The sequence below is a fragment of the Nuphar pumila genome, unplaced genomic scaffold, assembly GCF_984573655.1.
Source record: "Nuphar pumila unplaced genomic scaffold, dmNupPumi1.hap1.1 HAP1_SCAFFOLD_333, whole genome shotgun sequence".
Classification (NCBI taxonomy): domain Eukaryota; kingdom Viridiplantae; phylum Streptophyta; class Magnoliopsida; order Nymphaeales; family Nymphaeaceae; genus Nuphar; species Nuphar pumila.
The window spans coordinates 41,088-56,127 of NW_028323285.1; the positions used below are offsets into that span (position 1 = coordinate 41,088).

The following is a 15,040-nucleotide window of genomic DNA, read 5'->3' on the forward strand; positions in this document are numbered from 1 at the left end:
GGATGTTGTGAGCGCATGCCACGACGACGACAGCAAGGTAGAGTGTAATCTGTGTGGTCATAAGTTCCATGCCAATCCAGCTCGTATCAAACATCATTTGTTGGGTACCGGTGGGGGCATTAAGGCCTGCACAGCTCCGCGGTTCATCGTGGCCCGAAAGCGTCACCAAGCACTTCAGCAGCGAGGTCGAGCACCACTCTTTTGAGGGTGCCATCCCTGTGAAGAAACCACGCCTCGCAACTACAAGCATCTCCATCTCTTTTCAACCGGCAGAAGTTTGCGGACGCTGATGCAGCTTGTGCGGAGATGTTTTATGCGTGCGGGTTACCGTTCAATTTGGCCAGGTCCAAGTACTTTCAGATTGCGGTTCGAAAATGTGCTGAAGCTGGCCCGTCCTATCAGCCACCAAAGTTCGAGAAGCTTCGCACCACGCTGTTGGATGAGTGCAAGCAGCGTTGCATGGATGCGATTCAGCCCTTTTACGACGACCTGAAGGACACAGGGTGCACGCTGGGCATCGGACAGCTGGACGAACGTCAAGAACCAGTCTATCATGAACTTCATGCTCGTCAGCCCCAAAGGTTGCTCTTTTCCACAAGGCCCATTGAGTGCACGTCGGATACAAAGGACGCTGAGTTTGTGGCTGAACACTTGATGGCTGTGATCGATGAGGTGGGTGCCCACAACATCGTGCAAGTTGTCACCGACTCTGCCAGCAACTGCGTCAAGGCTCGGCAAATCGTTCAGAAGAAGCATCCTCACATTGTCGTGGCGCCGTGTGCTGCTCACTGCATGGACTTGTGCCTTGAAGACTTCGACAAGCTGCCCTACGTCGCCCAGGTTACTGACAGCATTCGAGAGGTTGTCAAATACTTCCGTGCTCACCAGAAGCTCGATGCCGCTGTGTTTGAGATCAAACAAAAACGCTTCTTGCTGCCAAACAACACGCGCTTCAAGACTCAGCACATCATGCTTGGCAGAGCGAATGAGCTACGTGAGGCCATGCAGCAGGTGTTGTTTCAAGCGCCATTCAGAGAACTGGAGAACAAGGGTACGGCAGAGGGCAGGGAGAAAGCCAAAGCCATCAAAAATGCAGTGCTGGATGACTCTTTGTGGGAACGTGCGACTGCATTGCTTGAGTTCGCGACCCCTGTGGTGGACTTGCTTGACTTTGTCAACAGCGATATTCCCTGCATCAGCAAGGTGTACTACAGGGCCTGGAAAGTGCAGCAGCACATGGAAGCAGCACTTGAAAATCCTGACCTGCCATTTGAGTTTGTGGAAGCTGCTCAAAGCATTTTCAACAAGCGTTGGGAGATGATGCACACGCCCTTGCATGCTGCAGCATATGCATTGGACCCAGAGTTCTGGGATGTTGACATAATTGAGCTTGATGAGGTGATGACAGGGCTGGAGACTGTGGTGGGTCAGATGTGCAAGAAAGGGGAAGTTGCAGAAGTTATGAACGAGTTTCGTACATTTCGCAAGCAGGGGGGCAGGTTCCGTTTTGAAGCTGCTGCCGAGGGGGCAAAAACCATGCCCCCTTGGCAATTTTGGGAGCTCTTTGGCAGCTCAACCCTCAAGCTCCGTATCATCGCCATGCGTGTTCTGGCACAAGTTGCATGTGCAACGGCTTGTGAGCGCAACTGGAGCGCGATGGGATTCATCCACACAGATAGGAGGAATAGGCTAAGTGCATCCAAAGCATCTGACCTGACCTATTGCTTCCAGAATCTGCGATTGCGTGACACTTTGGGTGTTGATGTTGAGGAGTTCATTGAGTGGGACTGATGTAATGACCGTCGGTGGCGCCAAGGTCATGTTTGCATGTCATTTCATCATTTTTGCAAGTAAATGGCTGATGTTTTGTTGCGAGCATGGCAAAACATGCTTCTGTATGTTTGTATGCTGCAGAATGGCTGCACACTTGTCTTACATTGGTTGAAAACATGCAAAAAAACAATAAAAACGTTTTTTTTCATTTTTACTGGTTTTTTTTTCGCGAAATTTTAACGAAACCTTGCCAGCTCAAACGAAACTTTCGACGAAACTTTGCTCAACGAAAAACGAAAACGAAACGAACACGGTAACACTAGGCAGTGCAATAAGCCAGCCTGACAACGGGCCAGTTGAGGCACTGCGAAGGCACGCCGCGTCTCGCTGGCCCTCCACGGTGTCGGTGTCACAGTCGTCGAGCATGGCCGCGCCCGCACGATCGCCCACGAGCCTCGACACGGCCCGTTGGACGTGGGGCAGGTCCTCAAGCACGAACTCCGCCGGCAGGTCCCGGGCGCTCTCTTCCCACTCGCACTCGCCGGCAGCGTCGTCGAAGACGCGTTGCCAGGCCGACAGCAACGCCGGCCGCAGCGCGCCCGAGAAGGGCTGGCATATGTCAAGACCATTCGACATGGCCTTTTGCGCCTTAGAGGCTCCCGCCACGAGCGCGGCGGCCGCGACGAGGGACGTTGCGTCGCGTAGGCCAAAGCCCCCATGCCGGAGAGGGAGTCGGAGTTGTTGCACGGCACGTGTTGACGTGTTGACGCTGCACCGACCTCAGACACCTGGAAGAGCGTCTTGGTGGCTACCATGATGGCATCCTCGACGCGCACGACGCTGGGCTGGAGGTGGTCCCATGCAACCGTGCGCAGCAGGTGCGCCATGCGCATGGACAGAGAGGACCGGAGCAGGGCGACTTGCGGATGGCTGACGGGCAGCGCCATGAGCTTGTAGTGTTGTACCGTAGTTTGATTACAAGCGACAGGGCTGGCAAACAGGAAGAAACACAGAAACTAACACTGAAAACAAAGACACAAACAAAGACAAAACACACAAGAAAAGTGTTACAAGCGACAGGGCCGGCAAATCTAGGAAAGGCTACCGAAAGACGAACAAAAGAGAAGAAAAAGGAAGACAAGAAAAGTAGCAACCTAAGCCACGCCGGGATCTTCCTGCGGTGCATCACACCCCGCATGGAAGTCCGAGCCGACGTTCACGGCGACACGAGAGAGGGACTTGTAGTACATGCGCGCGTTGCCCTTACACAAAGCACAGCTGAGCTCCCGGCGGACGCCACGTACGAAGGCGGCCTTGGACGCCCGGTTCCCCCCCCCTGCCGCCAAGTCGCCAAGCTCCGAAAGGAAACGCAAGGCGGCGGAGCCCATGCGGCCAAACGACTCCACGGCGAGTGGGATGAAGTCGTAAGCGGAGCCCTCCCCAAACTCCTCAAAGGCTCGTTGCTTCCGCAGCTCCGCCTTTGCTGCCACGGATCCGGCAACCTCCGCGGCATCGCGAACAAACGACGGGGCCACCGGGTGCGTAACAACGCAGTCCATGACGCGGACGCGGCCGTCAGGCCAGACAGTCAAAATATCCCCGCGACGAAGACCAGCAGCCCCCTGCGCCCCCGCAGCTGCAAGGCTGCTGTATTGCGGTTCCACGCTAGACGCGCAGCCCGCACTGTGGATGGCATGGCGCCAAGCCGAAACCCAGTAGTTATGGCGCATCGATGCCTCACCCGCATTGCGGTTGCATGAGAGAGCGTGGTCTGGCGTCGTGGAGTCGCCGGAGGTGCAGTGACAAGGCGGAACATCCACCACCGTTGTCACCCCCAGACCGAGCAGATGACGCCCCGCTGCAAAGAATTCGCCATTGCTAAGGCGTAAAGTGGGCGCGGTGGGCAGCGCAGTCAGCCATGCCGATGCAGGTCCACAGGACGCGCTGCAAATACGCGCCGCCGCGCGCCGACCCTCCGCGGTTTTGTTCGTCTTTCGGTAGCCTTTCCTAGATTTGCCGGCCCTGTCGCTTGTAACACCCTCCGCGGTGGTAGTATCACAGGCGTCGAGGAAGGCTGCGCCCAAGCGATCGCCAACGAGGCGTGACACGGACTTCTGAACCCCGGGCAGCTCCGCCTCAATAAACTCGGTTGGCAGGTCACGCGCGCTCTGGTCCTATTTGCATGCCTCAGATGCATCATCAAAGACACGTTGCCAAGCGGTCAATAACCTTGGCCTTGTCACGCTCGAGAAAGGCTTGCATGCATCCAGGCCTTCCTTCATAACCGCTTGCGCTTTGGAGGCCCCCGCGACCAGCGCCGCGTCTGCGACAAGCGACGTTGCGTCGCGCAGTCCGAATCCGCCGTGACGCAAGGGGAGTTTGAGCTGTTGAATCGCACTGTACAGTAGTAAATTAGACCGATGGTTGCGATTCTGAAAACGTGACAGCGTGACATTCCTTATTATTACAAGCGACAGGGCTGGCAAAACAGGAAAAAACACAGAAACTAACACTGAAAACAATGACACAAACAAAGACAAAACACACAAGAAAACTAGCAACCTAAGCCACGCCGGGATCTTCATGCGGTGCATCACACCCCGCATGGAAGTCCGAGCCGACGTTCACGGCGACACGAGAGAGGGACTTGTAGTACATGCGCGCGTTGCCCTTGCACAAAGCACAGCTGAGCTCCCTGACATTCCTTATTAGTGGACTGGTTGGTTGTATTTTCTGACAACGTGACGTTCCTTATTTGGCCGACTTGTTGGTCGAGCGCCGCAGGCGGATTTTTTTTTTTACCTGGTTGCGCGGTCATCGGCTGAGCTGCTTCCCACTTGGCCTGGGCAATGCGAACAGATTTATTCAACTCATGATCGGCCCTTTCTTGAGCGGTCAGCTCGCTGATTTTCTTGAAAGAAAGGCCACCTTGCCTGAGGCCAACCCCAGACGAGGCTGGTGGAACGCGAGATTTCACCATGATGAAAGAAAACAATGACTTCAATTTTTGCGAGCGGCGTCTATATTGTTACAGAAGTATGTGGAAAACGTAGGGGTTCCTACGTCTGCAACGTAAACCTCGATAGGGGTGCTCAGCAATGGGATCAAACACCCTTCACCTGAAAGAAGTCCTGACCGAAGTCCTTGATACGTGATATATTCTGATAGTGCCTCCAGGCATCTCCCGTAGGAGACCGACCTCCGAACCCTGGACCTCCCATTGCTGCTATCTGATTCCCTATCGAGGATGACTCAACATACGTCTAGCGACGTCTTCACATAACACATCACCCCCTCGTCGCAAGACGGCAGGAGCACAGAGTCATCTACTGAACTTGAACATGAAACATGAGACATGAATGTGAAATGTGGTCATGAACATGAAGTCTGAAGTCTGGTCTAGACATGAAACTGAACATGAAGTCTAATCCTTGTCTGCATCGGCGCCAAGTGGCGGCCAGTCGTCGTTCGGATCTAGACGCTGAAAGCCTTCAGCCAATGCCAACGGACTGTTGTCCTGTGCTTGAGTGGCCGCTTGAGAGGCGCTGATGGGGTTTCGGGGGGCTATCCAGCCTATCTCCTCGCGTCTATGATGAAGTCCCCGAGATCATGACGCACGAACTGAGCGCGTGCTGCACGATCGGCTGCACGATTTCGACGCCGTGAACTTGAAGGCTGAGCGTGTGCTGGAGCCTGGCGGACCACGGGTCCCAGATCTGAGTCGAGGTCGCTGGACAGCGGACTCTCGTTCGGGTCATTTCAGTATGAAGGCCCAGCCGATTCTGATGCAGCTGGCTTGACAGGACTTGAGGGTACTGACCTGGGGCTGACTCCCCACCCTCCTGACTGAAGGGGAACCCGTGCTGAGGGGCTGACCCGCATGAACTCACTGTAGGCTTAGAGCCTCCTTTCTGTACAGTGAGGACAGCCTCTTCAATTCTGATGCTGGAATGGCCCTGAATATTTTGGCCCTGACACCTTTGGTACAACGTCCAAGGTAATCCTCGACTGTGCTGATACAGTTCTCACAGTCCTTGAACTCATGCCAGGAGGGCTCACAGCTTCCCTTCCACTGGACGAGGAATTCTGTATAATTCTGTTTCTTCTTGGAGCGGGAGGAAACCACATTATGATTAATGATGGCCTCTACTTCCCATTCTTGAGCTCCACCAATCATGACTGGCACAACTGCCCTGTTTCCCCTTGGAATATAGGGCTTGGCTAACGTGACTGACACTCTGGGGTGTACCTGCAAATTGGAAGGTAATCCCAATAGCACTGTGGATCCATTGGCACTGTGCTGTAGCACCTTGACTGGTCCAATGAATCTGGGACTGAATTTGTGCCTTAAACTTGGATGCCTGAGACTGATGTGCTTGATACTGAGCCACACCAAGTCTCCTGTCTGATAATGGTGGTTGACTACACCCTTCTTATCATGAGCTTCCTTCATTTTGCATTTAGCCCAATGAACACTTTGCCTGGCTCTGGCAAATTCTTCTTTTGCTTGAAGATATGTGCGCTCCCCCTTCGGTACTGAAGCGCCCATCCATGAGGCCAATTCTGACTGTGGGGCAACTAATCCCTTCTGAGTTGCTATTCTGTCCTTTACCGCCTCAAAGGGGGCTAAAGGCCCCCGTGATTCTGTTCATTCTGAAAGGCGTGCTCCCAGTCGCTTCACGATACATGTCGTTCAGAGCAAACTCAATGAAGGGCAACTTCTTGTGCCAATCACTCCGATCTGGTGCTGCATAATGCCTTAATGCAGTCTCTACCACTTCATCGGTCCTTTCCACGAGGCCATTGGTCTGAGGGTGGTATACTGAGACTTAACCTGATATCTGCTAGGTCACACAATGTCTTGAAAAGTTCCGAATTCCATTGTGGACCCCTGTCACTGACTATCTTGGTAGGCATGCCATAATGAGGGAAAAAAACCTCCTTGAATAGCAGCTCTGCAAACCCTTCTGCAGTCAGATTGGTGTGTGCTAGTATCAGCCTGACCATTTTGCTGAGATGACAGCAAAACACCACGATAGCATTATACTTTTCTGAGGCTGATGGGGTTAAGTCTACGATTAGATCTACCCCCACTGTTCTCCAGCAACTGCTAGGAGCCTGAATGAATGTAAGCGGTGGCCTTTTTCTACGCCTATCCGGCTTATCACTCTGACATTTGTAACATGATTGGACGTAGTTCTTTATATCGGTGGAAATGCTGGGCCACCAGAACTGTCCTTGGACAAGTTGGAGTGTCTTCTGAATCCCCAAATGCCCACACCATGGCTCATCATGGTGCCAGTACAATATGTCTGACCTGAGTTCCCCCGAATCTGGAACATATAGGAGATTGCCCCGCCACAACAGGTCGCCTTTCCCCTCTGATAACTGAAATGCCTTGCGTTGAGCGGTGGTCTGTACAGAGGTATCTCCTCTCGTCCCAGCCCCGATTCTGTCAAACAACGCTTCTACCAGTAGTTCATAAGCACTTAGGGAGGGATCAGTCTCCTGTGGAAGGGCGGTAGACATCTCAGGCTGATCAGGCACAGGAGTCCCCTCTACCCCTGAACTTGCTGGGCTGATGAGTGTACTTGTTTTCTCACCGGCATCACTCCCATGACCTTCTGATAATTCTGAACATGAACGTGAATGTGCACCGGATTTTGCTGGCCCACTAGTCCGGCGGTCTGTTGAGGGAGGATGCTGTACTGATGAATTACTGAATAGGTGTGCGTCATGCAACTCATCAGTCTCAAAATGAACACGTTTCGTACCACGACGGCGGGCTGTTCCACCCCCTGATGACAGGTCATCTCCACGCTGACTGCTGCTCGGGGTGCGGCGCGTGTGGCCTCCCAGGAGGATGCTGGTGTAGGTACAGACCACTTGCTGTCGGCCTCGATGAGCCCGGTCTGAACCTCCTGCAGTTGCGCTTCCAGTCTTGATTCTGATTCGCGAGCCAGCGAAAGCTGTGTCATCGCCGTGAGGATCTGAGCGCGCACTTTCTCCAAGTCGCGGCATACTTGAAACATTTCCTGAGTCAGCTTGATGCTGTCTGCCATCGCTAGATGCATCAGGCGAGACCCGGTCATGGACGGGCTCTGCTGGGTCCATGCTGACACTGTACAGCACACTACGTGAGCGTTTGCACATGGGATCGGAACTGAAAGGCCAATCATCCCCTGGTGACGTGAGTGCCTGTGCGGCTGGTGGCGTTAACATCCTGCTTAAGGCATCAGCCACAACGTTCCTGTCACCTGTGACATACAGAACCTCATACGTGAAGCCTGCCAGAAACTCCAACCAGCGAGCTTGGCGGCGATTGGGCCGTTCTTGCTTGGCCAGCCATGTAAGTGGCTCATGATCTGTGTGCAGCAAAACTGAACTGCCCTCGAGATAGCAGCGCCATTGCTTAAAGCAATATACCATGGCGAGCATCTCCTGCTCTGTGGTGGTGTAATTCACCTCAGCTGACGTGAGTTTGCGTGCCACATATGCAATTGGGTAGGGAATATCTTCTTTGAACTGAATTAAGACACCCCCTATTGCCTTTGTGGATGCATCACTGAACACATGAAATGGCAAAGAGAAGTCCGGATGGAACATCATCGTTGCATTCTGAAGGCACAGTTTGAGCTGATTCCATGAATCTGTGCATTCTGAGGTCCACATTGGTGGATTTTTCTGGGTATGGGCATGCAATGCCCAAGCCAGGTCTGAATACTTAGGGATGAATCTATTAAAATAGTTCATGAACCCCAGGAATCGTCTGCATTCTGTGGCTATGGATTCCTTTAATACTGTAGCCTCTGATTTTGCATCTGCAGCTTGTGCTGCCGCTAACTGACGCACCAACGTGAGTGGAGGCTCCCAGTCTGTGAGTGCCTAATTGATGACATGGCTGTTGATTAACGAAAATTCTCATGTATGTATAGGTCGAGTACATGCGTGAAACTGAAGTACTGTGTCGTTGTTCATTCATCCTCTGTGCACGGTCATCCTATCCGCGCACAGATAGATAGCTATACCGTATCTATGCCAGCGCCCTAGGAGGCCCTCATAGAATACTTCCTGCCTTCCTACTCTCAGTGCGAACTTCATGAAGGTACTTCTGATTGCCCCTGGGGGCACTGAGGTGCTTATTGTGTGTATAGTGTCCTTGATCTCATGATCACAGTGAGTGAGGATGAATCGTATTTATATTGAATAAGTTGACTTGAATTGTAACTTAGTCTGTCCAATCTCTCAATTTCCAACAGGTTATGGGTCCAGCTAATTGCTGGTGTTCGCAGTCAATCTCTTCGTGACGTCCGTGCACACCGCTTCAAGTTCTTCGCTGGCGCACCTCAATTCGCTTCGCTTCTCGACACATCGCTTCATTGCTACAATTAGTAAATTATTCGCTTCGCTTCACATCACTTCGCTTCACTTCGCACTACTTCGCACTACTTCGCGGCGGTTCACTTTCCGCACCCCTAGCCACCGGTGATTTCTTCGCGTCTGTTCTCGTGCGAAATTCCTTTTGTTTTAACCATGGCCACGATTAAAAATGGACCTGGCATCGTTTTGGACGACACCAATTGGGCACAGTGGGAACGTCGCATGACTGCTTGTCTCACGTACAATGGTTGCCATCACTGGGTCATCAACCATTGCCCGAGGTACCTAATGACGACCAGTTCCAGAACGCCTCGAAGGCTTTCTCCATGATTCAACTCTGCATCTCCGATCGTTGGGGCCGTTCGTCTCGTCACCTGCAGAATCCGCAAAGTCTTTGGAATTTCCTGCGTGATGAGCACCTCGCCGCCCTTGCACCCCAGGCAACTGTCATCCAGAACAACCTGTTCTCCATGCGTCAAGGCCCTCACCAGACCATCGATGAATTTATGGATGCCCTCGAGAAAATTCATGATGATCTTGCGTCCCTGGGCTCGCCATTGCCAGTCCCCACCCTCATCTCCCACACCATTCGGGGCTTAAATTCCCACTATGCTGCTTCCTCTGGATCTCTGGTCTTACAGGCTAGCACTTTCTCCATGATATCCCTGCGTGCTGCTCTTCGTGCTCTAGAAGCTCATCGCCAGTTGGTAGGCCATGTGCCTCATCAGGCCAACCGTGCCTGGCACACTCCTCGCCCTGCCCGCCACGTCTCGGATGATCAACCTTCCTCTTCCAGCCATTCGCATCTCACCTGTCATCACTGCGGCAACCTGGGACACCTGGCTCGACACTGCATTTTGCTCCGTCAAAGCCAGGGCGCCCAACCGACCGCATATGCCCCTAGGTTCCCGAAACCTCGCAGCGGTCCGTTTCATTCTCCTGAGACTGATTGTGACGACTGGGTGTTAGACTCTGGAGCGACATGCTCTATGACTAGACACAAAGAATGCCTACTTGATTTTATACCTTTTGAAGAACGGCAACCAGTTACGCTTGCTGATGGTTCGGACATTTATGCTAGTGGCATGGGATCAGTGCACTTGCAAACCCAGTATGCGCTAAATGTCGTAAGCAATGTACTTTTAGTGCCAGACCTGGTTAGCAATTTGTTGTCTCTGCCTTCTTTGGTAGAACAAGGTTTCTCTGGCAGCATTGCGGCTCATTCTTCTACAATTGTTTTCAGTAAGGATGGTGTCATGGTAGCTACAGCCACTCGATTTGAGGGCTTATATATTTGGGATGGTATTAACTCTCATAAAGCACTGTCGGTGTCCACAGCAGTTCTGTGGCACCGCAAATTGGGTCATACAAATTTCGGCACCTTAGCTGAGATGCAATGCAAAGGCTTGCTCTCAGGTTGCACTGTTACGCCGGCACAGTTCTTAGCTGCTAGGGATGATGTTTGTGAACCGTGTATGGCGGGTAAAATGCATCGGGTAACTCACCCAGCTAGTTTGGACCCTGCTACTCGCATTAACTTTCGATTGCATTCTGATGTCATGGGCCCCTTCAGGGTTCAATCAGTGAAGGGCTCACGTTATGTAGTCACTTTGCTGGATGATTTTTCCTCTTTCTCATGCATCGAGCTTATCTCGCACAAATCAGATGTTACTGCTGTTTTGCAACGCTTGATGGCCCTCATGGCTACTCAAGGCGAGCATCCCATTCTTCGCACCGATAGAGGAGGGGAGTATGTCAATGATGCGCTGAAAGAGTATTTGGATTCCAAAGGCATTTATCATGAAGAAACAGCTGGACATACTCCGGAACAGAATGGCAAGGCTGAGCGCCTGAATAGAACACTTGCTGAGCGCACTCGCACGATGTTGTCTGAATCTGGGCTGCCAGCCTCGTATTGGGGATATGCGTTAAGGTATTCCAATGATGCTCGTAATGCTGTGCTGGCTAGTGGGCAAGCATGATCGCCATATGAGCGCTTCACGGGCATATGTCCTAACTTGGCTTTGTTTCATGTATTTGGATGCCCAGCTTGGGTACATGTGCCCATGTCCGCCAGGCACAAACTTTCTGAGAAGGCACGCAAAGGCGTTTTTGTTGGGTTGGCTCCTCCAACCAACTCTACTAATTCTCATATAGTGGTGGACAACAAATTACTGATCTCTTGCGACGTGATGTTTCAGGATAATTTGCTGTATTGTCGGTGCCGGTGGAAGTGGAGGACGAGGACGACTCCACCGGGTCCCCGGACCGGCAATACCATGCCGAAGAATCAGTCCAGCAGCCTGTCCCGTCGTCTTTGGCGTCTGCCCCAGTGGTGTTGCCCTCACCTTCGCTTCCGCCTATGGACTTTGAGCCTACTGCTAGTTGGACACCAAGCCTTGCTGCAATTGATGAAGAAGCAGATGTAGCCGGTGACAACTCCGAATTGGGTGACGATGCTGATGCCCTACCTGAGTTGCCCGAGCCCCAGAATCTGTTAGCAGGGGGAGTGGCAGAATTGCCTCAATCAGATCCTGTGAATCGTGCGCATGTACGTAGAGCATGTGGGCACTATGCTGGCAGTGCAAAGGTGATTGGGTTTGACCCTGACCCCAAAACTGTCTCTGAAGCATTGTCTCGACCAGACGGGCATTTGTGGCAACAAGCTATTGACAAAGAAATGAGTTCCCTTAAGGAGCATGCTTGCTGGTCCGTAGTGCCGTTACCTGCTGGCAAACGGACCATTGGTTGCAGATTTGTTTTAGAACGTAAGCGTAATGCCGATTACAAGGCACGCCTGGTAGCACAGGGTTTCACTCAAGTGCCAGGAGTTGATTATGGTGACACTTACGCACCTGTTTCCAAGTATGCTACCCTAAGAGCATTTTGTGCTATGGTTGCAAATTTAGATTTAGAAGTGCGTCAAATTGACATAAAGACAGCGTTCCTGAATGGCGTCTTAGAAGAGGAGGTGTACATGCGTCATCCTCCCGGTTCTAAGGCACCTTCAGGAACTGCATGCTTGCTCCATAAATCTATTTACGGGCTCAAGCAGTCACCACGAGCATGGCACCAGACCCTTAAAGAGAAGTTACTATCCAAAGGCTTTGTCTGTTCTGAAGGAGATCCTGCTCTGTTCTTGAAGTTGGGTCCTGATGGAACAGTTTTAGCCTTGATTTATGTTGATGACTGCCTTATTGCGGGGAAAAGTCTGGTAGAGGTGAACCAAGTACTTGAGCTTGTCAAAGCAATGTTTGAAGCGCGGGACCTTGGGGAGCCGGCTGACTTCCTCGGTATTCAGATCTGTCGCAATCGTATCCAACGAACTTTGTCTTTGCATCAGAAGCCTTATATTGAGAAGCTTCTTGATGATTTCAATATGTCAGGATGCTCGCCAGTGTCTCTGCCCCTTACCACCCTTGTGGAAGGCAGCCCACTTGATCCTGAGCAAATTGAATTATATCCCTCCCTTATTGGGTCACTCATGCATCTTGCCAATTGCACACGTCCTGATATTGCTCAAGCAGTCAGTCATTTGGCACGATACCTCAAGAAGCCTGATACCTCGCATTGGTCTGCTGGTATCAAGCTCCTTCGATATCTGTCTGGCACAATGGACTTGGCTTTAACGTTTGGTACTAGTACTGGTTTGATAGGTTACACTGATTCTGATCATGGCGGAGACAAAGAGTCCCGTCGCAGTACTACTGGCATTGTCTTTTTGTTGCATGGTGCTGCTATTTCATGGCAAAGCAAATTGCAACCTACAGTAGCGTTATCTACCACTGAAGCTGAATATCAAGCAGCCGGAGCAGGGGGACGCGAAGCCCTTTGGCTCCGAAAGCTCTTACCTGACATCGGGGAGCCCATCACTGGTCCGGTGCTCATGCTAGGTGATAACATGGCTGCCTTGGCCCTGCTTAAAAACCCCATGAGTACTCATCGCTCTAAGCATATCGATATCATACATCACTTTGCTCGGGATCGAGTACTACTGAATGGAATAAAGTTTGAGTTTGTTCCTACTGCAGACAATGTTGCAGATGTGTTTACTAAGCCTCTTCCTGTGGCAAAGTTTCAGCAACATGTCAGTAGCTTAGGACTCAGACCTTTAGGATCTTTGCTCTGAGGAGCTGCATGTCATGGTGAGGACTACCTGAGTGCTCCTTCTATCAGGTATCCGTATTCGGGTCGATTGTATGGCCGTTCCGAGTCGCTCGGGGCAAACGTTGTGTTGTCCTGTTTGTCCGTTGTGGGCCATGCCTCTGGTTACGACCATGCCCCCATGCGAAGACTGAACGTTGCATTTCCTGTCCACTGATGAGCTACGCCTCTGGTCTATGCCATTGCCCCTGACCATGCTGCTCGAGGAACTAGGTCTTGATGTTGTAGTGTTGCCTGGCTCACTCGCCCTTACATATGGGGAGTGTTGAAGAACGAAAGTTCTCATGTATGTATAGGTCGAGTACATGCGTGAAACTGAAGTACTGTGTCGTTGTTCATTCATCCTCTGTGCACGGTCATCCTATCCGCGCACAGATAGATAGCTATACCGTATCTATGCCAGCGCCCTAGGAGGCCCTCATAGAATACTTCCTGCCTTCCTACTCTCAGTGCGAACTTCATGAAGGTACTTCTGATTGCCCCTGGGGGCACTGAGGTGCTTATTGTGTGTATAGTGTCCTTGATCTCATGATCACAGTGAGTGAGGATGAATCGTATTTATATTGAATAAGTTGACTTGAATTGTAACTTAGTCTGTCCAATCTCTCAATTTCCAACATCCTCCTAGTATATGCTTTCTGAAGATAGTGTTCATGGCTTGCTGGAAGATGGCTGGGGCATTACTGAGGCCCATTGGCATGACACACCATTGATACAATCCAAACGGTGTGGGGAAGGCAGTATATGGTTTACTTTCCTCTTCCATGGCAATTTGGTAAAATCCGGATGCCAAATCCAATGCACTGAATACACATGCCCCTTGTACACTGGCTAGGAGCTCACCTTGATTGGGGATGGGACCTCTGTTGAGTACTGTCCTCGTATTCAAATGCCTGAAATCCACACGGAACCTTAGTTTCCCATTAGGTTTAGGTGCAAGTAATACTGAAGAGCTCCAGGAGGAAGAACTTGGCTCTATCCATCCCTTTTCAAAGAACTCCTGAATTCTCATGATGAGCTCTTCTCTTTCAAGAGGGGTGAGTCTGTACTGTCTGATATACACTGGCTTAGCACCCTCAATGAGCTCTATATGGCATTCATAGCCAACTGCATGAGTGTGGGGTGGGATCTTTCCTGCTAAAGTGCCTCCCTCACCACTGTGTTTCTGAATAACTGCTTGAATTGAGGCCGGCAACCTGGTAGGGTTGTCGTCTCGCTGAGCGACCTTGTCAGGGTTATCCTCACACCCGCGACCCTCATGAGCGGTCCGTGAAAACTGAACCGGGTTATCGGTACGCAAACGACCCTCCCGAACATCTACCACTTCCTTCTGAAGGAGATGTATTCCGTAAGCTACTTGAGTACCATGCTCAATCTGCGTAGCTTCTTGAATTCTTTCCATGAACCTGGCTGTGCCTGGTGATCTGTCTGTTTCTGCATGGTGCATATTTGGGGCTCTCGTATGGGTGCAGCCACCTTGCGCTGCAAGCCCACATACTCTCTGCCTGTGCCACCAAATACCTTTGCCTTTATGACAGTATCGTGATACTCAAGGAATATATTGTAAGGGTGCAAAAAGTCATCCCCTATACTACATTCATACCCATGTTGAGCTTCTGGCATGACTTGAAAGGTGTGGATTGGGTGGTGTTTACCCAACTTGACAGAGACTGGAGCAGTCCCATGGGTCTTGACATAACCCCCAATCCCCCCCACACTGTCT

The 15,040-nt window shown here is 51.5% G+C and overlaps 2 protein-coding genes across 2 annotated transcripts; one reads left to right on the forward strand and one right to left on the reverse strand.

The window, feature by feature from the left end:
* The first annotated feature begins 306 nt into the window (after positions 1–306).
* On the forward strand, positions 307–1,791 carry LOC149810484 (uncharacterized). The gene has a single exon (XM_089994239.1). The coding sequence runs from the start codon at positions 307–309 to the stop codon at positions 1,789–1,791; it is 1,485 nt and encodes a 494-aa protein (XP_089850365.1).
* A 4,761-nt stretch (positions 1,792–6,552) lies between these two features.
* Positions 6,553–8,382, reverse strand: LOC149810485 (uncharacterized). Its single transcript, XM_089994240.1, has one exon. The coding sequence runs from the start codon at positions 8,380–8,382 to the stop codon at positions 6,553–6,555; it is 1,830 nt and encodes a 609-aa protein (XP_089850366.1).
* Positions 8,383–15,040: the final 6,658 nt, after the last annotated feature.